Source organism: Carassius carassius, chromosome 38 (assembly GCF_963082965.1).
Source record: "Carassius carassius chromosome 38, fCarCar2.1, whole genome shotgun sequence".
In the NCBI taxonomy this organism is placed as follows: Eukaryota; Metazoa; Chordata; class Actinopteri; order Cypriniformes; family Cyprinidae; genus Carassius; species Carassius carassius.
In genome coordinates, this window is record NC_081792.1 from 27,420,974 (window position 1) to 27,443,654 (window position 22,681).

At 36.0% G+C, this 22,681-nt stretch overlaps 1 protein-coding gene across 3 annotated transcripts in view; it reads left to right on the top strand.

Moving 5' to 3' along the window:
• The first annotated feature begins 10,431 nt into the window (after nucleotides 1–10,431).
• The window catches only part of LOC132119694 (paired box protein Pax-7), a 54,717-nt gene continuing 42,467 nt past the window's right edge, over nucleotides 10,432–22,681 (top strand). For 2 of the 3 annotated variants that reach the window (XM_059529879.1, XM_059529876.1), the window contains exons 1-4: nucleotides 10,432–10,869; nucleotides 11,915–12,150; nucleotides 12,371–12,515; nucleotides 12,711–12,839. In XM_059529879.1, coding sequence (XP_059385862.1) covers nucleotides 10,785–10,869; nucleotides 11,915–12,150; nucleotides 12,371–12,515; nucleotides 12,711–12,839 — 595 coding nt within the window. In that variant the 5' untranslated portion in view covers nucleotides 10,432–10,784. The remainder of the gene's footprint in view (nucleotides 10,870–11,914; nucleotides 12,151–12,370; nucleotides 12,516–12,710; nucleotides 12,840–22,681) is intronic. The other variant, XM_059529878.1, reaches the window with a different exon arrangement.

A 22,681-nucleotide genomic window follows, 5' to 3' on the forward strand; every position in this document is an offset into this window, starting at 1 on the left:
TTACAGATTTAACTCTTTTAACTGCAACTGTGTGTGTGTGTGTGTGTGTGTGTGTATACGTGCGTGCGTGTGTGTGTGTGTGAGTGTGTGTGTGATTTGTTATTTCATGTAGGGTGAGACAGAGCTCTGGCCTCACATGTCAGGGATCAAATGATCTGTTTTATCTGTTATTGGGTTGTAGACAGATTCACTGAAACTAATTCAGATTGCATGCAAAATGTATCCTGCCACTTTCATCATGGGTAAACAGAGAGTTTCCTTCATTCTGATGAAAAGAGGGATGTCTTAACTGATTAAGACATGTCGGTATGTTTATCACATGCCATTAAGGTTTGTAAGAGTCTCATGACTGTTTTTTTATTATTATTATTATTATTTTTATTATTTGAAAATAATGTTTAAGATTTAAGGTCTACATTTCTATATCAAGGGTGTAAACTGAAAATGACATAATTACGGCATTTTGTACATTACACTGAAAAAAAACTCAGTGTACTCAGAAACTGCTTGTAAATTTCAAAAGTAATTATAAAGAAATGCCTAACATTGATTTAAAGATGACATTTTTGAAGACTTAAATAAAAAATGTTTTTGTTTTATATGCAACTTTGAAAATCCCTTTTCTTTCTTTCTTTCTTTCTTTCTTTCTTTCTTTCTTTCTTTCTTTCTTTCTTTCTTATGTAAGTAAATATTACAGTTTTTTACAATCACTTTGTTACTATTTTCAGACCCTTGATGTCATTTTTCACAACTCTAGACACAAAACTCACAACCAATGATCAAAATGCAAATTTTTCAAGACTCTAACCCTTTTCTCAATTGCTTGGATACAATACACATAAAACTTAGATCATTTGTTCATTCAACAAAAATCACCTGTTCAATATGACACAACTTAACATCAAAGTGCTACTATTTCAAAAGGCAATCCACACATTACATTTCAAATGAGTGTCTATTCATTTCCTTACAATGTTCTAACTATCAATTGATACAACTGCTCAAAATGATAAGTAACTGTTGCATTACTCTTAATATGGAAACACACAAACAATCTTACATGTTTACTGTAAATCATGAACGTTTCAAGATAACGAGATTCATTGTCACCATTTAGCGCGGAGCATGAACCAATTAGACTACAATATCCATGGATGTAGCCTAATATTTTATCATAATGCTTCATCAGACACTGTGTCTATGGCCCCAAATACTGTACCACCTTTTCAGACTATTTACAGGATTGACAGTAGTTTTGTAACCAGGCCAAATAGTGGAGGCAGAGGCAGAATTCTAACTGACCAACAAGAGCAGGCTGTGGTTGATTTGGTTGGGGCCAGAAATGATATTCGCCTTACAGAAATTCGCCCAGCATATCTTGGACAATGAAGACATGTTCAACAATGTGGGATCCATAAGTTTGCCGACTATTGCACGCATACTGAAAAGGCACCAGGTGTCTATAAAACAACTATACCGTGTGCCTTTCGAAAGAAATGCAGACAGAGTGAAGCAAATGAGGACTGAGTATGTTCAGGTAAGTTCAGTTTCAAGATGGCTGTTGTAAAAACGTTCCCAAAAACTCTACATTGTACAGTAATCTCTAAATCTCTTTCTAAAATGTACTTTTAGAGGGTGATGGAGCTGGATGCAGATGATGACCATCACAAATTCATATATTTGGATGAGGCAGGTTTTAATCTGGTCAAGACAAGGAGGAGAGGTCGGAATTTCATTGGCCAGCGGGAAACCATCCAAGTACCTGGACAAGGTGCGGCTAACATTACCATGTGTGCGGCTATATCAGAAGATGGTGTGGTGGGTTTCAATTTCATAGCTAATTATTTTTGCTTTGATTCAAATAAACCTATGTTGTAATTGTACAGTACTGTAGTGTTTTGCATCAATATATTACAAACTTTGTTCAATGATTCCACTGTGTCTGTAGTATTCTCTCTACTACTGCAGTACTTTTACAGAGATGTATTTACTGTACATGTAGTACCATAATGAAACCTGTATCACCTATTTTGTTCTACAATATTTAATGATTGTATGAACAATGACACAGTGAAACTATCGGTTGCTTGTGTGTGGGTGATCTATAGTTATGTTTCAATGGTATTTCACAGTAAAGTTGTGTTTTGAACCAATGATTGTGCGAGTGCAAGATTTCTTTAAAGATGTGAATGCGCAAGGCAGTGTTTTGAACATTAGACAGCCTGTGTTACAAGTGATAACCGTTTTGAGTTTTGTGTCTAGAGTTGTGAAAAATGACATCAAGGTTCTGAAAATAGTAGCAAAGTGACTGTAAAAAACTGTAAATATTAATTGATGGCATGTAAACCAAGCAACTGCCATAAGAACATGAATGACCCCACAAAATGACACTTTTGTTTCTTTTTTAATTACACCCACAAAAACTCCTCAAATCCACTCAATTGTGTGTGTGTGTGTGTCTCTCTCTCTCTCTCTCTCTCTCTCTGTGTGTGTGTGTGTGTGTGTGTGTGTGTCTCTGTGTGTGTGTGTGTGTGTGTGTGTGTGTGTGTGTGTGTGTGTGTGTGTGTGTGTGTGTCTCTCTCTGTGTGTGTGTGTGTGTGTGTGTGGGTTGTGTTCTGTGTGTGTGTGTGTATGTGTGTGTGTATTCCAGGTTCAAGTGTGACAAAAGTCACAAAGCCTCATTTTATTCCAATGGTCACTCGATTTTTAAACAATTTAACTTTAAACAATGAGCTTTGTGACATTTTGACCCAAGGGATGGAAGAGAGTTTAAGCAATGTGCATGTGACGTGAATTATATGTTGAAAAATGTTTTTGAGATGCCACATTTAGATAACTGTAAGTGGCCTTATACAGACCTGCATAGATTTGTCCAGGAAGATGATGGAAACAAATCATTCTCATTTACTTTATCACACCAGTGTCAAACCATTTAGATTTAATGCAATTAAAAGTCAATAATTAAAATATTCTAACAGAAAAAAGAAGCGAATAAGACTGTTGGTCTATTGTACTAATGGCAACGTCTTTGAAAAAGCTGTAATTTTGTAAAATTACAATTTTAAATTCTTTTAATGTTTATCTTAATTTAATCTTAACTTATATAATATAAACAGTTTTAGTGGCCTTGTATTTTTTTTGGAGGATGATGGAAACATCTTTCATTCACTTCAATAAAGCAGTGTCAAACATTTGAGATTTATTGCAGTTATGAGTAAATTATGAAATGAATTAAGCTGTAATTAAGTCTTGATTAAGTCTTAAAGCTATAAGACTACTAAAATTTCAATGAAAATCATTACATTTGTAACATTTACTTAATAATCACTGTTTTTCTTTATGTAACCATACATTTAACTTAATATGAGCTTAAAAAATAGACTTTATCAAACAATTTTCATGCGAAAGATTCCAGAGAAGCCATCATCAGATCAGTGTAAGTGGCCTTATATACATAGATTTGTCCTGGAGGATGATGGAAACAAATCATTCTCTTTGACTTTAAAGGGCTTTATGGATGTAAAAAGCTTTTTTTGAGTTAGGCAGATTAGATGAGCTCTCCGCTCCTCTTCATAATTGGCCTTTAGCTGAGAGGGGCGGTCAGGCCAGACAGTGGCAGCATAGGATAGTCACACTTCATTAAAGATAAGAGCTTTCACCCCGATGTTTAAGAAGGATTCTTAACTCACTGTGACCTCCCTGCTGGGTCGCGACCTGATCACACTCTGGAGTGTCCAGACCCTGTTTGAGCGGGCAAGTTCAAGAGGTCAGACTCCTGTTTGCAGGATGCAAGAGGATCTGGCGCGAGCCTGTCTGTTCGGTTGAAGTTTCTGAGATCACAAAGAAAGTTTTGTAGAAAACCAAGGTCGTATTCTTCAAAAACATACATAAATCTAATGACTGGAGTGCTATAAATCTTTCTCATACCATGAGAAAAAGATGAAAAGAGCATCTATGGTTTGAAAAAGATTGAAAAGAAGTCTGCTTTTGCTTCTTTATCATGCCACAGATTTCTTAGATTTTTAAATATCTGACAGTTTTTTTAAACAGAATAGAGTGGGTTCATTTTAAAGAAAATTGCAATTTTATCCCACCACAAGGATGTCAAAAGGGGTAATCAGGAACCCAGCAGGATCTTAATTTGGGTCAATAGATCTTGATATCAAAATGTAATTAAAATATTCATGAGCATGTCGCAATGAAAACATGCATTTGGGTTGATTTTATTCTGCTTATTTATTTATTTTTCTAAAAAAGAAATTTTTTTAAAACAAAGCTACCAGACAAAGCTGGATTGTTCTGTTGGGCAATTCTGGTAATAGAAGTTTAATGTTGCGCCAATATGCCAATATCTGCACTTAAAGGGTTAGTTCATTGAAAAATCATAATTATGTTATTAATAACTCACCCTCATGTTGTTCCAAACCCGTAAGACCTCCGTTTATCTTTGGGACACAGTTTAAGATATTTTAGATTTATTCCGAGAGCTCTCAGTCCCTCCATTGAAGCTGTGTGTACGGTCTACTGTCCATGTCCAGAAAGGTAAGAAAATCATCATCAAAGTTGTCCATGTGACATCAGAGGGTCAGTTAGAATTTTCTGAAGCATCGAAAATACATTTTGGTCCAAAAATAGCAAAAACTACGACTTTTTTCAGCATTGTCTTCTCTTCCGTGTCTGTTGTGAGAATTCAAAACAAAGCAGTTTGTCATATCTGGTTCGCAGTCGAATCATTCGATGTAACCGGATCTTTTTGAACCAGTTCACCAAATCGAACTGAATCATTTTTAACTGTTTGCATCTCGAGTACGCATTAATCCACAAATGACTTAAGCTGTTAACTTTTTTAATGTGGCTGACACTCCCTCTGAGTTCAAACAAACCAATATCCCGGAGTAATTCATTTACTCAAACAGTACACTGACTGAACTGCTGTGAAGAGAGAACTGAAGATGAACACCGAGCCGAGCCAGATAATGACTCGTTCACGAGTCAAGAACCGGTTGCATCGGTTTTCGGATCACCAGTAGTTCTTTGTGACAGTTCGATTCAACAAACTGGTTGAAGAAAATGGTTCACCGGTTCTTTTGCACTCTACGTAATGGCCTCATTGGCTATGATTGCCCTTGATTCAAGCCTTCGGTTTACCTGGGTTCATAAAATTAGCACAGAATCAGTTCAGAATCAATCACCAAAAGAATCAGTTCGGTTCAGACGCTCTGTGTGTCAGTCTGCTTCACGCTGAATTAGCTCCTCGGTTCTCGAATCGGACGCGTCTGACAGAAACGGTTCTTGACTCATGAACGAGTCATTATCTGGCTCGGCTCGGTGTTCATCTCTCTATTCACAGCAGTTCAGTCAGTGTACTGTTTGAGTAAATGAATTACTCGGGGATATTGGTTTGTTTTAACTCAGAGGGTGTCTTAAGTTAACAGCTTAAGTCATTTGTGGATTAACGCGTATTGGAGATGCGAACTGTTTAAAACGATTCAGTTCGATTTGGTGAACTGGTTTAAAAAGATCCGTTTACGTCGAATGATTCGTTCGCGAACCGGATATCATTGAACTGTTGTGTTTTGAACTCTCTCTCACAACAGACACGGAAGAGAAGACAATGCCGAATAAAGTCGTAGTTTTTGATTTTTTTGGACCAAAATGTATTTTCAATGCTTCAAAATATTCTAACTGAGCCTCTGATGTCACATGGACTACTTTGATGATGTTTTTCTTACCTTTCTGGACATGGACAGTATACCGTACACACAGCTTCAATGGAGGGACTGAGAGCTCTCGGACTAAATCTAAAATATCTTAAACTGTGTTCCAAAGATAAACGGAGGTCTTACGGGTTTGGAGCAACATGAGGGTGAGTTATTAATAACATAATTAGGATTTTTCGATGAACTAACCCTTTAATGTCTTTGCACATTTTGAAAATTATTAGTGCAGGGCATTGCCTTCCTGACTTTTTAAGCAATATTGGATTCTGCTGGTCTTATAGCCCAAACAAGCTACTTTTCCATTGCTCACTCTAAACATGGTCTAAAGAAGCACCCTGACATTCCATATAGATTTATACATATTAACCTAGATTCATTTGAAATATCTTTGTATTTAAATGACAAAGACAGGTGACACGTCTGCTTTTAGGTGATAAGGCATTTTGGCAGTGCGGAGGACTATCTTTTCAACTGCTGTTTACCAAGAAGTGTCTAAAATGTCTGCAGCTTGCCTTGATCAGCCCCCACATTCCTGTTCTCCTTAAGGAGTCCCCTCAAACACGAGGGGTTCTTCTCCACTACTCCAATCCATCTCTGAAATCCAGCAGGCCTCCTACTGCGCCTCCTCTAAAGCCTGTCAGAGGGGGTGTCTCCAGCTAGCTGCATGTGCTTGCAGGCATGTAAGTGTATACTTCTGCCTTCAATATAAACTCTGTTTGCTTAGGAATTGCAACATCTACTTTTTTTTTAACTGCACATGCTCCAAAACAATGTGAACGTGAGAAATGATGCATGTTGCAACATGGCAATGGCTTCACTTTCATAGAGAAGTCTGCAATACTTTTGTGAGCAAACTTGTAGTTTGACTCAAATTCATGGTGGATTAAGAAACAGGTAAAAAAAAAAGAAAAGAAAAAAGGGATAGACTTACTCTGAAGTAGCCATCCTGTTGCTCAAACATTAGAGCATGATGCCAGCCAGGGTCATGGGTTCAATTCTCATAACCCCATTTTTCAAAACGCTCATAAATCATACATAATGATTTTTATTTTTGAGAAAGTAAAAATGCACAAAGTTTCCTGTGAGGGTTAGGGTTAGGTGTAGGGTTGGTGAAGGGTGATAGAATATACAGTTTCTACAGTATAAAAACCATTACGCCTATGGGATGTCCCCACTTTTCACAAAAAAATTTTTTTATGTGTATGTGTATGTGTATATATATATATATATATATATATATATATATATATAATTTAAATATTATTAGCTTCTATTTTAAATCAATTTAATAATTTGATTTTGTTTTATATTTTCTATTTACATTTTATTTAAATAGCAGTCTTTCTATTTTTTATGTCTATATAGTTTTTATTTTAAAAAATTCAGTTTTAGTTACCAAATGAAATATAATTTTATTTTATTGCACTTAACGTTTATTTCAAGTAATGAAAATGCATTTTTAGGGTTTTATATAACTGTAATAACTTTATTAAATTTAAAGTATTAAATTCAAATTATAGCTAGAAAAAGCTCGGTTTGAACCATTGGATGGGGTGGCCATGCAAAGTTCAGTTTGAGTACATTATTTAGTTTTTGAAATAGTTATCAGCTCAATCTTGCTTCTGTAATACTTGCATTCTTCCTTGAGTGTGTGTGTGTGATCTCTGTGCATTTTCATGTGCCTCATTCCTCATAGAGAGAGAAACTGTGAAGTTAAACAAGCAGCAACCCTGTCCACACACCCAGCTCCTAACACACTTTCACTCTCTTCGTCTGATAAAATAATTCAGCTTGGGAAGCAATAACACATTGTGATAATTCTCAGCAGATGTGAGCATGCCATAGCAAGTTAACAAGAGTCTGTGGGGAGTGTGGACATTGTGAAGGAGAGAGGAAGAGGCCTACCAAGCTGCGGTTGTGTACCGGGTTCCCCAGTGCTTCTTAAACCTGGCAGCAAAGACTGGAGCTCATCCATTGTCTATATACACATTCGCCTCAGATCCAGCACAGGTTCCTCAAATTTATGAAAGACTGAAGATTCCTGGAGTTGAGAAAATGACCGCAAAACACAAAGCCATAATAGCCTGTTCTAGTTCTGGTTTCTTTTGCCCATTGCTTTTGCTATTAAGAAAGGTGCTTCAAGTATCAAGTATCACACTTGATTTTTTAAGTGCTGTTTTTAGAAAATGTTTCCATTGCAAGCAGGATGTAATACCGATTTGCACCATATTTTGTGACAGTTAACCTATATCGCCTGCCAGTGGACATGCATTCATTTACACTATATTCTATCCAATAAGATTGTCAAAGAAGATCGCACATGTGATCTTGCTTTATTTCAGCATTTGAAAATTTTAACAATTAGGACTAACGCATAAATAATCCACAGTTGTTTAAAAGCTTTATTTCGATGAATTAGGTAGTTCTGGTGGCTATACTTTATTTTATTGTCATGAGTTGCATCCTAGAAATATATATATATTTTTTACATTGTTTTTTTGTTTTTTTTTGTTTGTTTTTTTAGATTCATTTGGGCCTGTTTTCAATTGTCTTTCCACTTTACGTGATAGTGAGCTTCTGAAACGAGTTCATCCACTCTTTAGACAACGATGTTTTTGAAATGTTTAGATTATTGCAAAAATCTTCATACTCGTTTGTAAACGTATAACTTTTTTCTTTTCAGTTTAAGCCAATATTCCGGAATGGTATGTTTAAATAAATAACATTACAAATAGAGATTTGTAATGTTAAAGATAAAGCTAAAATATATCCTCTAAATAATCCACTCAAGGATTGCATATCAATTATCCACGCTCAGCTCTACCGGATATTAACTTTAAAGTTTCATGTTTTCATAGCATTATCCATGACATCACAAAATCTGAGCATTTTTACCGGCATGTCACTGCTTTTACTTTTTCTAACTGTATTACAAACGAACTAAAATCTTCATAGATAGCAGTGTCAAACATTGCAGCTACAACGTTTTTCTGTGATCATATTTCGTTATATGATGTCAAACAATGACTTTATGCGCTTTGGAGAGTTAAATAGCAACGCTGTAACAATATCATACAAGAAGAGATAAATGCCAATAAGTAGCCTAGTTGTGTCATTTGTGAAAAGTTAACTTTTCTCTATCCAAATCCTGGAGTTTTGTTTTACAGTCATCAGTATGCTGCACCTAATCAGCAGTGCGTCTCTGACCCGCGCGCAGCTCACCAGACCCGGACACTGCGGGTCAGAGCTCCGCTGCTGGGCACCAGGTCCTTCCTTACCGGCGCATCTGCATGTGAAATCGCCATTTCACCCCGCCACACTCCCTAATTGTTGTAAAAAATTATTTGTGAAATTGCTTTCCACCAGGAGTGTTCGCCACAGCAATTTCCACACAATCTCAGCGCGCGGCGGTCCCACAGAGCTGAACACACGCACAGCCATTCAACCTAAAGAATCTGGAGGATTTTGATCATATGTGCTGTTAAAAGACTCAGATCTCACGGGAAAACAGGTGAAGCGACTTACACTACAAATGAAGCTTTAATTAAGGGTTTTCTGACCATAAAGAACATGTTATTCTCACGCTCTTTAGAAAAAGCATTTTTTCTGGTGTTTTAAAGTGCCTAGAAACTAAAACACTGATCTGAAGTACCTTCTGAACATTAACTTTTGGAATCTCTATAGAACCATACATTCCGCTCAAGAAAATGTTATTCTTGCTATGGGAACTGGGTTATTTGCTGAATCTAAGCTTCTAAAAAGACCGACCTTTATTATGTGCGTTATTATTATCATTTAGTAATGCTACTATGACATTTTCTTTAACTAAACCCTGTCACGTGTTGATGATTAATTTCCACATTGAATATGTCAAATGTTTCAGCCAAAATTTCCTCAGTTTTTGTGTATAATCATGACTCTCTTTGATCTCAATCTCAGGTAGGTGTGCAGCTTTGGATACACTCTTACTCTTGTTCCTTCTGTTCTTTCTTCACTCAAACATAGCAAAATGACCAGATCCTTTAAGTTTTTATTCATGACACAACACGGTAAATTGAAGGATTTCCGTCATGTTTCTCTGTATTTATGCACACAAAAATTACCTGACTAATTTAATGATGATAAACAATTATACACCACGAATCTAAAACAAAAATGTAAGTTATGGAATATGCACAAAGTCAAGTTGAAATACACGATTACAATCCTTTAAAAAAAACATAATAAAAATGTTTCAATTGAACGTGTTTAACACAGAATTCCCTTCCCACTTCAATGAATTAATGTTATTTATTTTTAATTAATTTTTAGCCTTTTTTGGCTCATATTAAAATTAGTATTATATTATATTATATTATATTATATTATATTATATTATATTATATTATATTATATTATATTATATTATATTATATTATATTATATTATATTATATTATATTATATTATATTATATTATAAAGAGAAATGCCAACGTTATTTATTCCTATAGTCCAGAGATTGTCCAAAGCATTAAACTGACGTTTCAGTTCAAGTGAGAGATGAATGAAAACTCTTTGTAACATTTTCTGTGTTGACTTAGAGAGAATGGGAGGGTGGTGTATGTGTGTGTTTTCGGCAAAGTTCCTCAGGATTGGACGGCAGGTCTTGGGCATTACCCTTTCTCTCCACGACGAATAAAAGAGTGCTGGAGAGCCTATCGTTACGCGCGCTTCCTCCTCCCACTGTGTGCGGCAAAGTTGGCCACTTAAACTCCTCTCCGGCAGCTAACAGGAGCTGTAATCAAAACTAGCAGAACCTCACTAATATTTTCTCACAGTTGCTTCAGAGCACATTTCATGCTTTACTCGACTCATTCTGCTGTTGGTTTTTGGTATCCACTGTAAGAACTTTTTCTTCTGCACACGGGGCATTGTGCTCTGGTGCGTATCTATGTGTTTGGATTTCTTTTTAGATTCTTTTGGACTTGTTACAGTTTCCACGGCACAAGCAACACTGGAGCTTTCTCTGTGATTGATTACTTTAAATTGTTAGCGAGAGTTTAAATTGTTTGGGAGTAGCTGGAATGGCTACTTTCCCAGGAACAGTTCCTCGAATGATGCGGCCAGCACCAGGCCAGAACTACCCACGAACCGGATTCCCATTAGAAGGTACAGAGACTTGTGCTTTTCTTATTATTATTATTCTTAAAAACATCATTTTATCACATATTTGTAAATTAATTTGTACTTGATGAAAAACAAAACAAAAAAACATTTTGGATATGCTGTCAAACGTGATAACGAAAAGAAAATAATTTAATAACTAAGTTATATGACCGGACAAAAACTTTTAAAAATAGAAAAGACTGTTTTATAATATTTGTGAAATTTTAATAATTGACAATAAACATTCTTTTAAAACCTTACAGCCTCAGGAGTAAAATGTTCTGAACTTGGTGTTTGCGTGCGCCGCTCGCGCTTTAAATGGAGAACTCTTTCCTAGATCGAGTGAATTCGTGCTTAAGAGCATTTTGACGAAAGCCTACCAACCCACGAATCCTGCAATCTGTGGGATTTGCTGAAGTATCTCGCAGCAGTGAAGGGAAATAAAACACACAGCTGAGAGCTGGCTCAAAGCATCACACTAATATTTGTGTTGCATGACTGGGAATAATCGAGGTTTAAAGAGGCACGTCTTTAGTGCCTCTTGAATGGCAATTAGTGTCCTCAAGTGTTACATCCTCAACACATCAGATAGACTGATAGTATAGAAGGATACAGGAAAGAAAATGTGTGAGGATGAGCTTTTTGGATTGATTCTCCTTAATGCTTTGATTAATCATTATTCGAATCTTCCAGTAGCTAAACACGAATAGTTTCCAAATCTTCCCTACATATCACGAGATAAATTATGCGATCTGATATGATTAATTAGAATGACAGCATGTAGATGTTTTGTGATAAATCCTGTAGAAAGCCTGGAGGACTCACTTACAGAATTTACCCCTCAAAACTCAATGACATCAAATTAAACACAAGTGAAGCGCACTTTACATTGTGTATTATCTTACATGCATAAAACTAGTGCGTAATCCCAAGGTGTTCAACCAAATTAATACGAAATATAATCCTATAGTTGACATGGGTGTTTAATCTCTGTCTGGTATGATAATGTTTCTTTTCTTCAATTTTTTTGGCCTGAATGTTTTTACAGTCTCGACGCCTCTTGGTCAAGGTCGAGTGAACCAGCTCGGTGGAGTTTTCATCAACGGAAGGCCTCTGCCAAATCATATTCGACACAAAATAGTGGAAATGGCCCATCACGGCATTCGACCCTGTGTGATCTCCAGACAGCTGCGGGTCTCACACGGCTGCGTGTCCAAAATCCTCTGTCGGTATCAGGAGACCGGCTCCATTCGTCCGGGGGCGATCGGTGGAAGTAAACCGAGGGTGAGTGGACGATTCCAGCTGCATGCTGTCGGTATTAAAGCCATGTTTAGATTTATAAACATCGTAACGGGGAGTTTATGAATAATTAATATTTTACAAAAAAAAATAAAAAATCTTAAATCTGTTTGGAATTTATAGTCAACAAAATGTCGTTTCTTGTGCTTTTTTCCCCTACACGTGTTTTTTTTTTTTTTTTTTTTTTTTTTTTTATACACAAAAGCAAGTTGCAACACCCGATGTTGAAAAGAGAATCGAGGAATACAAACGCGAGAATCCAGGGATGTTCAGCTGGGAAATCCGGGATAAATTGCTGAAGGACGGGGTGTGTGACAGAGGCACGGCTCCTTCAGGTGAGGCCTCTTCCGGTAAGCACCATTTCTTTCTTATTGACATAGAGAGGACGTTACGCGCTTCACAGCGTCTGCTTAAACATGGAAAAAAATATTTTGGAGTTTTAGAACTGACCTAAATTTAGATCTCTATCAAATATTACATTCACAATCACTTTAATGTTTATTGATATATTGGGTTAATACAGTGATTGTTGTCTCTCTTTATAGTTAGCTCCATTAGTCGGGTTTTGAGAACTCGTTTTGGCAAGAAAGATGACGATGACGAGTGTGATAAAAAAGATGAAGACGGAGAAAAGAAAACCAAGCACAGCATCGATGGGATTCTCGGGGATAAAGGTCAGACGCCGTTATATTTCCGATTGTGTGAGAATAGATGCGAGGAAACGTGCTGCGTAAAAGTTGTGCATTATAACTCAAACTCTGATGGAAGATGTTTTTGAGGTGTGGGTTACTTGTACTGACAGAACGTGATGGACTGGTGCTGTAGCCTAATTGCTGCTGTTGTTGAAGTTGATATTTCATGAGCCAATTATTTGAAAGAAACAGACGCTTCAGTCCTTCATTCTCGCCAGGGGGGATCTTTGCGCCCCCTTGGTAAAAAAAAAAAAGGCACAAATAGCTCTCATTATTCATGCTGCTAGTTGTTCAGTACTTACTCAATTATTTATGTGAGCCCTGACGTCAGGTATTTAGCCGGGTAAATTAATTTGTGTGGCACATTCCATTTCCCTTGCGTTTTAACGACCCCCTAAACGACAACTGACAGGTTGACCCATTTGGGAACCTATGTCAGTTCAAACAACTACGAGACACGTGGACCCCGTGGATGTGACTTTATTTTGGCAAAGTTTATACGAATTATTATTATTATTAAGATCGTTCGATAAATGATCATTTGAAAATGTTTGAATTAAATTGTATAAAGATAGAAATATATTATCGGTTTATATATTGTGAAAGAAATTATATATATATTTTTTTACATCATTTGTATTTTATTTTAGGACATGTATTTATATTATCCATAATAGTCTGTAATTAAACATTATCGTACTATTATAACTCGAAATATAATATTATAATTCGAAACGGTTATATTTCTATTTCTGTTCTTTCAATAATGCAAAATAGATATATGTTTTATTTTAGATTTATGGCGGGTGACAATACGTTTTTGCCTTTTTTAAACGCTGTTATGAACAATCTCGTTTTAATCTTTTGTAACCTTTAGACTGAAATACAAAAGGAAGGGCTCTGGAGTCGGGCAGCAAAAAGGGTAACTGGACCGGTAACCCCCATTCAAAGATCCCAGAAAAGAGGGGAAAACTTTGTACAAAGGGTAGCAAAAAAAAAAAAAGAAAAAAGGGAGATAAATTATTCAGTGCTCCCTGCTGCTGGATAGTTTTGTAATATGAAGGAGCATTTACAATTGTAAGCTCAACATTTCATGGTGCAAAACGGCGCCTTTTGTGCGGGTTTAGTTGTGCGTAACTGCGCAGTTGGTTTCAGACAATGTAAAGATATATATATATATATAGAATTGGTATAATGATAATTTGAGATGGATGAATCAATCATTGTGCTAAATAAAATTATCCATAGTATTATTTATGTTTTCTCCAAATTATATGATCTAAATTATGCCAAAGTTATACACTCAGATTACCTCCCTCATAATTAATTTTACGTGCATTATACACGGGCCAAAACTGATATTCGTTATTAAAGAAATGCAAGAAAAACAATCTTTCTGTTGCTGTCCACTTGTGGTTGTTAATTTGTTGGGAATGTTGTGAGTGCGTCATCTCTGGGTTAATTATTCCATAAATCTGTCATTTATGGTGTCTCATCTTCACTGAATTCAGTGTTAAATTCTTTGAAGGGATTCTTTAAGTTTACCATCCGGATAACATTTAATGATGTTAAGACTTATTAGAGCTGCTGTGTGTTGAATGGGCGTCTGTGTTGCTGAGGAGTGTAATAGCTCGGAGGCACCATAAGAAACACACTGATCCTCCAGCAGCTCTCGCGCCGGGGTTTCGCGCACAAACGTAATGTAGAAGAGCTTTTAAGCCCTGATTAAACTGAGCCCCTTTATTTCTTTTCACTTTCATCTCTAAACGGCTCACAGTGACTCGCCCAGGGCGTAAATTCATGAGATTTGGAGTTTATTACATGATATTTATTTATTTATTTATTTATTGGTAAATTGATTACTATGCAGTTAATCAAAAAAGGCTGACCTAATATTTTTATTGACTTGTTTTGGCATACATAATGCAAATGTATTTATTTATTTATTGCTTGCGTGCAAGGGGTTAAATTGACCTTTTTGACACTAGTTAATTAATTAAATAAGTCAGACCTCAGGTTTGGTTGACTTGTTTTGGCATAAATGGTTTTGGTCTTAAAATATATTAGACTTCATATGTATTTTTTTTTTTCTAGCCATATAGCCATAACATATTTATTTATTTATTTATTTATTATGCAGTCGACTGTTTATTTAATAAAAATGTCAGACCTCAGTTTTTTATTGACTTTCTTTTGGCATACAAAACGTATGTATTTATTTATTTATTTATTTATTTATTTGTGGCATGTGTTTATTTGGTCGACTGATTACACAGTTAGAATCTGGTAGATTGTTATGTATTTGTTTGTCGATTTATGACATACACAAACGTCATAAACGTTGTCTGTGTCTCCTACGCCCTGAGCAGATCCCCAAGTGCCTAACCTTAATAGCCTTAAATATGATTTCCGCATTTGGTTGAGTGGCCATTACAATAATAATAATCTTGTGCACCTGCCGTCCTCGTTACGGAAATAAAACATATGATGAGCGACAGCAGAGTTAGCACAAACCTGCCAAACTTAATTAGTCTTTAATGGTTCCCAGCCCCGCGTCTGACAGCTCACCTGGTGCTCTGTTTGTCTGGAGGAGCATCAGTGAAACGCGACCACGCGTCCATTTGTGAGAGTGGCACTGGACACTTCAGCAAATCTCTGGATTACCTGAGCTTTTCAGACCAATCAAACAGACTTCAATCGGGGCTTTGAGAGTGTTGTTATGGGATAATAATAATAAAAAATAAAATAAAATAAAATAAATAAAAAACCAGTAGGCGAGACGGATGTGAGCGATGCGCATTCTCGGTTTTACTGTACACAGGACCTCAGTGATATTTAAAAGAAAGCATAAATATATACTTCTATAATGGATCATTTAACCTCTGATATAGCATATTCATATAATTGTTGTCGCCCTGGACGCGCAGCATGAATTTTCGCTCTTGCTTCACATTTATATGAAAATAAAGCAGATACTTTCGAGCCTAAAGCCGGACTGAAAGAGAATCATAGGGAGATATTTAAAAGAAATCCATCTGAAATAGAATATGTTACAGGGACACACACACACACACACACACACACACACACACACACACACAAATACAGAGGAAGATTAAGTGAAAGTAAGGGGAAGTTATTTAGCTATTAATATTTTTTTCTCCTCAGGCGTCGAGAGTGTCTCCATCTGCACTTTCTTGCAGCTATTTTGGCTGGGCTGAAATTGTGGGAGACACAAATGTTGGGCAGAGATAACATAACCATCAGAGTGTGGACCATCACTGCATTAAACACGGATTAACCTCTTCTCTCCCGTCACCCTGTCTCAACACAACTCTAGAATGTGACTGGCGAGGGATTTTCTGAGTGTATAGAGTCCAGGGTTTTATCCATGAACACAAACACAACACTATATAGACCAAATAAATAAATATATTATTATTATTATTATTATTATTATTATTATTATTATTATTATTATTATTATGTATAATTGTTCTTTTTATGCTCTGTTGTTATCCATTTTTGTTGACAGGGATAATAAGTTGAACAGATAAGCTCTTAATAATGTTAAACTGCTGCTACTTATTATACAATTTTCGCCATTCCAGTGCTCTTTACTTAAAATCCGCATAAGGACCGTTTTAATTCCTGGAACCAATCAAATTTTACCGAACCAGATACCATGATTTGCATTCAAGCATTGATGATGGTGAAATTGTTTTTTTTGTTTTTTTCCAAGGCGTGCATTCATTAGTTCATTTATTGATTTATTTGTTTGTGTCATAATAACAACAATAATAATTGATATCCTGTAAAAAAAATAGCCTATATATTATGTGTTTCTATTTGTGTAAAATAAAAGAAGTTTTTTTGGTAGGCTAGTTTTTGGGAAGGGAACTGCTGGGAAGGTAACAAGCCCCCATGGCACGGCTGTATATTTAATGATAGGTGAGGAAGTGAACACTATTCATGATCCAGCTTATATTAGCTGTTGAATGGAACTGGCTATTTTAATAGCTTTTATAGACTAGTTTATAATAATGTCGTTTTTACACCGCGGATGACCTGTGACCTCGAGACAGGGCCTGAATTTGAAGGTCTGAGATTTGATGTGTTTCAGGCAAGTCTAAAAATAACCAAAACTGGTAAGGATGATGTGAATGAGGACTCGGGCAGTTAAGGGAAATTGAGGAGCTTATGATCTTTGATCCGTGAATGTCTTTCGCTTATCAGAAACACTTGAGACGACTGCAGTACAAAGCGACTTCATATTACTGCTTGACTATGTTCATTAAATGCGCTTTGCCATCTGGGGCAGTGTAAATCTCTGCACAGATGTTATGGAGAATATCATTCTCTTATATCTGAGAGAATTCTTGTAATAGTGCGGTTTCAACACTCCCCAGCTGTTAACAGAGCGCGCAGCAGACTTTTACGCACATAACGCTTTTATTATCTGCTCCCGCTAATAACCAGAGAGAATTTCATTTTTCAACCTTTAAAGGGCTTTGGAACCAAAATGTAATGCACGAATCACACATAATATATCTGCGTAGATGTGTGCTCGGTTCTTTGTGCGTAATTCCCTCTCCATGCGAGCAATGGATATTTGGTGCGTTCGTATCTGGTTAATGTTTGTAATGGGGGCTTAAATACACAATTGATTTTGACATGTAAATTGTCATTTCCGTTTTAGCCATTTGATTTGTGAAGGCGGGTCACACTTGACACACACAAGCTGTGATACAGGCCTCATTAAACTGTGTGTGTGTGTGTGTTGGGGGGGGGGCGTTAAATTTTAGAATTAAAATTTGTTCTTTTATTTGCTAAAATATTTTATTTTGTGGCAGCTGAATTGTAATTAATAACCCATGGATAGCAGTGTAAAAATAATTATTTAGCTATATGATGGAAACCGTGGTGTTTATGCCAAATGATGTATCAGAAGACATGGCTTCTGAGATTACAATTTAAGAACCTTATACCCACATCGATGGAAGGCAGGTTAGTTTTAGGATTATTATCCAGACATTTAATTTATATGTATGCCTTCGAGAATATAAAAGGGCGCAATAATTGTTCATTCATTATTTGTAGTCTGGATAGTTAATATTGCTATCTGTTCCGTTGTACTTTACGTATTTGTCTCCAATCCTTACGCACTCTTTTCCTGCGCGGGCGTGTGGATTTAACTAATGGAGCGTTTCAGTCCCGTTGGTCGGTGTTTTAGAGATCCGTTCAAGTGGCTTTCAAGGAACAATAGAGGATCCCGGGACGCGGTAAATGGCAGTGACCGGTAACCTCTCTCACACTCGGGCAGGTCATCGCGCTTCACTAAACACAGTTTATAGAGCTGAGAAAGTCATTTCAGCAACAAGTGATTCGCAGAATTTATAGAATTATATATCCGAAACTCAAATCGCCCTGATCGAACATTTGCTGGAATTACTAATATTGAATATTTTTTTATAGGTTACATTTAAATGCAGAAGCAGCAATGTAGCATACACAAACATGAAATATCAAACTAAAACAAAACAAAGAATACAATTCTGTAATTGTATTTGTAACTACAGCAAATATTTTTTTATTATGTAACATTTTGTCCGTTCATTCGTAATATGTTGTTGTATTTTATTATTATTATCATAATTATGATTATTAGTATTAGTATACTATTTTTAATAAGCTGAGGGGGGCACATTGTGTTTGACTCGGAACTCAAAAGTTGACCAGGCTTTCAGAGACCGAAACGAACGCTTTGAACTTGTCAGATCTAATTAAACGCTTCCTTCACAAACAGACAAAAACGATTATGTATTTGATTGCATTTTCTCTCCTGTATTATTAATTTTATTCGTTATTTTGTTAACATATGCAGATATTTAAATTTAATATAGCCTATATGTTGTATTATTTAAAATTCGTTGCTTATTATTATTATTATTATTATTAATTTATATTATTCTTTATTTTTTAATCGGAGGACGAAAAGCGGAGCAGTCAGTAGTTTTGCACCTTGCATTTCATGGGCGCCCTGTTAATTTAGCAAGTTTGTGAATTTTTTGGAGTTGTTCCGGACCCCACAGGAGAGAAGGGGAGACCCAGCTTGCACTGTGGTGATGAAATTCATTAGAAAATACTTTTAGTTTTCCACACATTTTCAGAATGGATTAATGGCTTATAGCCAATACTGAAATGTATTGCCTTTTTGAAATTTGTCCTGCCTGTCTAACCGGTGTCACAGGAAGCACTTAGAAAAATGAACAAATAAATACACATTTCTTAAGTGTAAAGTGCATGCAGCCATGCACGAATGAAGCAGGTGATGGTTTATTAATCTTTTTTGTTTTTATAGGCTAATGCACTTTGATATGATCTCTATCCAAATATACCAAGTTCATTTGTAATGATATCTTTTTAAAAAAGAAGAAAAGTCTGCTCTTTGTGCATTGTGAACATATATTTACTCTCTGTTTGTATTCTCACACTTTGTGTGCGTTTGAATGTGTGTTTTTCTCTTTTGGAATAAGATATGAAGTGATGCTCGGATCATCCTCTCACTTTTGAATGGAAGAGAAATCAATTGTCCCCTTCCCCTTTATGGAAAGCATTTTGTTCTTTTAATTGAATGCTGCCTTTTTTTCTTGTGTTGGGCCTAGACTCCTCTGAAGTCTAACAGCCTTCTCTTTCCATTGTCAGAGAAACCGCTCCTAAAAAGGAAAAAAAGAAAGAAAAGAGCAGAAGAAAATAGAACTCTGTTATTTTCTGTCTTGAGATTCAGTGCACAGGCTATTCAGGCCAGTTGATGAACTCCTTCAAAAAGTTTATTAAGGGTATGAAAACAATGTGAACTAAAGCCTTTGGGCTCGCGGGCAGACAGTTTATAAACTAGCGGCCATTGTGCCTCGAAGGCAGATGCATGAATACTTTTGAATGGGGGCTTCAAACTGACACGATGGGGCTGGACAGCAGCCTGTTTAGTGAAGAGGGCTTGTGGAAGAGACAGGCTCAGTGTGTTGTCTGCATTAATGTACATCTGTAGGGACTGGGGGTGAATCCCCACTCCAGCACACTGAGATGGAGAGCCAGCGAGAGCTGCTTTTGCTTGGGTCCCTTTGGGAATTTGTGCTGTGCTAACTTTACGTTTACTCAGGAGAGTAAAATCAGCCAGCTTAAATATTATAGATGTTTTCTGTGTAGATGCATGGGAATGAACGCTGATGTGACGATGGCACTACAAAGAACGTTATACGTGAGGTGGGATCTGAGACTTCAAGTGGAAATGCATCTATTTTGCATAATTTTCTAGTATTATATGACAAAACTGATGATCATGTTCTTGGAAAAATTGACAAATAAGTACAGATTCCTCAATCAGAATACATTTCAAAGTGATTTTAATAGATTCAAATCTTTTATAGTTATGGTGCATCAATATCTGTGAACGAATGTGAGGTCCAAAAGACTGAGACTACTAGTGAAAATGCATCCATTACGCATTATATTCTAATTCAATCATATTTTTATATTATATTGCAGAATTTCTTAGTGTTTGACAAAACCTCAGCAAATGAGTACAAATTCATGATACTGTAAAGAAAGTTATATATGAGGTGAGGTCCAAAGGTCTGATTACTTGCATCCAATTTGCATTATCTTCTAAATATTTTTACAATGTTTATATTGCAGAATGTCTTAGTATTCGCTATGACAATACGCACATCATGACAAAACCTGATAAATTATGTTCTTGAGCATGATTCCAAATTACATCTTGTGCCTTAATTAAAGAAAATCAGTCCGTATATACAAAGTCACATGTTACTCATTTGCTTATTTAATTAAAGATTTGTAAATAGTGCAGAAAGTTAAATGTCATGTGCTTATCTAGGTTTCAATGAAACCAGCATTTAAAGGTGGCCTCAGATTTTTGTACCTGTCTGAATATTGATGTCACATAGCTTTATTAGTCACATTTATTAATGTTGTCACGTTTCCAAGCCTGCAATATGAAATAATGGATACAAAATAGCCTTCCAAACTCTTTTTCAACTTTTATTCCATTACCGAACATTACAGTAACGTGTGTGGTTGGTGCCCATAAAGTATTTGTAATCGTCCTGAAGAGATCCCGTTTTTCGAGGTGATTTGCATCAAGCTGCAGCAGGCACAAACAATCCTCACTCCTCTGGCAAGTGTCAACATTAGCAACACAATTGGCTCTTGGAGCCTCACTGTAGAGAGACGGCTAACTTTAACTGTGTGAGATGCCATGAAAAGAGGGCCATGAAGAGGTTGTGGAGGGGAGGAGGGAGATTATACTTTGAGACAGCTATTAGTGGGGATGAGGCTTTTCTAAACAAACAGCGGAGAGAAAGAAACCCAAGAAAAGATCAATAGTGTGTTAGTTTTGTAGGCTAAGCCATGATGGATCTGAAGTACCCATTTTTTCTTTTGTATTATTATTATAATTTTTTTTCATTCTTCTTAGAGATATTTTTCTTGATGTTATAGGTATTGGCAATCCAATTTGGGTCCAATAAGAGGCGTTTTGTGAAATTCGGCTGATTATTTGAACATTATTTGTGTTGCATGTGTATTTCTGACACATGTAGGGTGAATAAATTGTTGGAAAGGGTTTTTATTTATTTATTTATTTCAGATTTTGGGCTCAGAAGCCTTCTCAGTTAACTTTGTTTTGTTAAAATATACAGAAAGAAGTCAATCACTGGCACACAGTTAGAACGCTATAAAATTAATGTGAATAGCAGCTCAGATCATTGACTCACTGAGAAATGAGTTCATACTGAATTTTCTGGTAGAATCTGAGAAGCTGGAGACACAAGTAAAGGTCTCCATTATGGTTTTTACATATAATCTCATTGCTGTCTAGGTTTAAAAAATATGATATCATCTATCTACATCATCTGACTGTAATGTCTTTTTTCTGCAGTACAGGACTTTTTGAAAACTTGGACAGTTTCCATAATCGTAGGCAGTATTCATTCTCGTTCATGTGTCAAGATGGTGTCTGCAGGTCTTCTCTATCTTCTGATGAAGGTTTTGCTCAAAGGCAGGAGGAGACATTAGTAAAGGAATGACTTGACATCAGGGTTGCATTTTTTTTTGTAAGTGCTTCTGTTGACAAGAAAAACAAGCTTTCCAAAAGTCATTTATCTATCTTTCTATCTGTGCTCGTCTGGTAGATCTTGACAGTGCCATTGGAAAGGACAAGAGCGCTCTATAGTAGTTCCCATGGGGCTTTGACTCAATGTTTTTCCTAGAGCGAAAGCAATTTTGCTTTAATTGGTTGTTTTAGACTCCTTTCTTGTCACACACTCAGGATAGCTCTCCAAAAACAAATAGAAAGGAAAAGTGTCTCTTGTTTTCTCCAGGGTTTTATGTGAAGCACATCGTCCAAAGTGAGGATTTTGATTGAATTGTCTGGTTTCTGCTTTAAATATCTATTTCAACACAGATAAAACAGATGAATCCATTCACATTTAGTCTTGAGAAAAAAAAAATAATTTTCTCTTTTTTTCGTAATTGGCTCTATTTTTATTCAATTTTCAAAACTGCTAATTGGAATAGTCTGTTTATCAGTTGGTGAAAACATGACTTCATGCACAATGCAGACCTTATAATTTCACTCACTGCATTAAGTTTTCAGTGCACTTAAAGTCTTTTTTAATTTGCTGCATTGTTAAAATAAAGACCCAACAGTGAATGTTTGGTCTATTTTACTCATACTATATAAAGAGTAGAATTTGGATTGCAAATACGTGTGTAAAAGTGGTAGATATATGGCATTTATAATT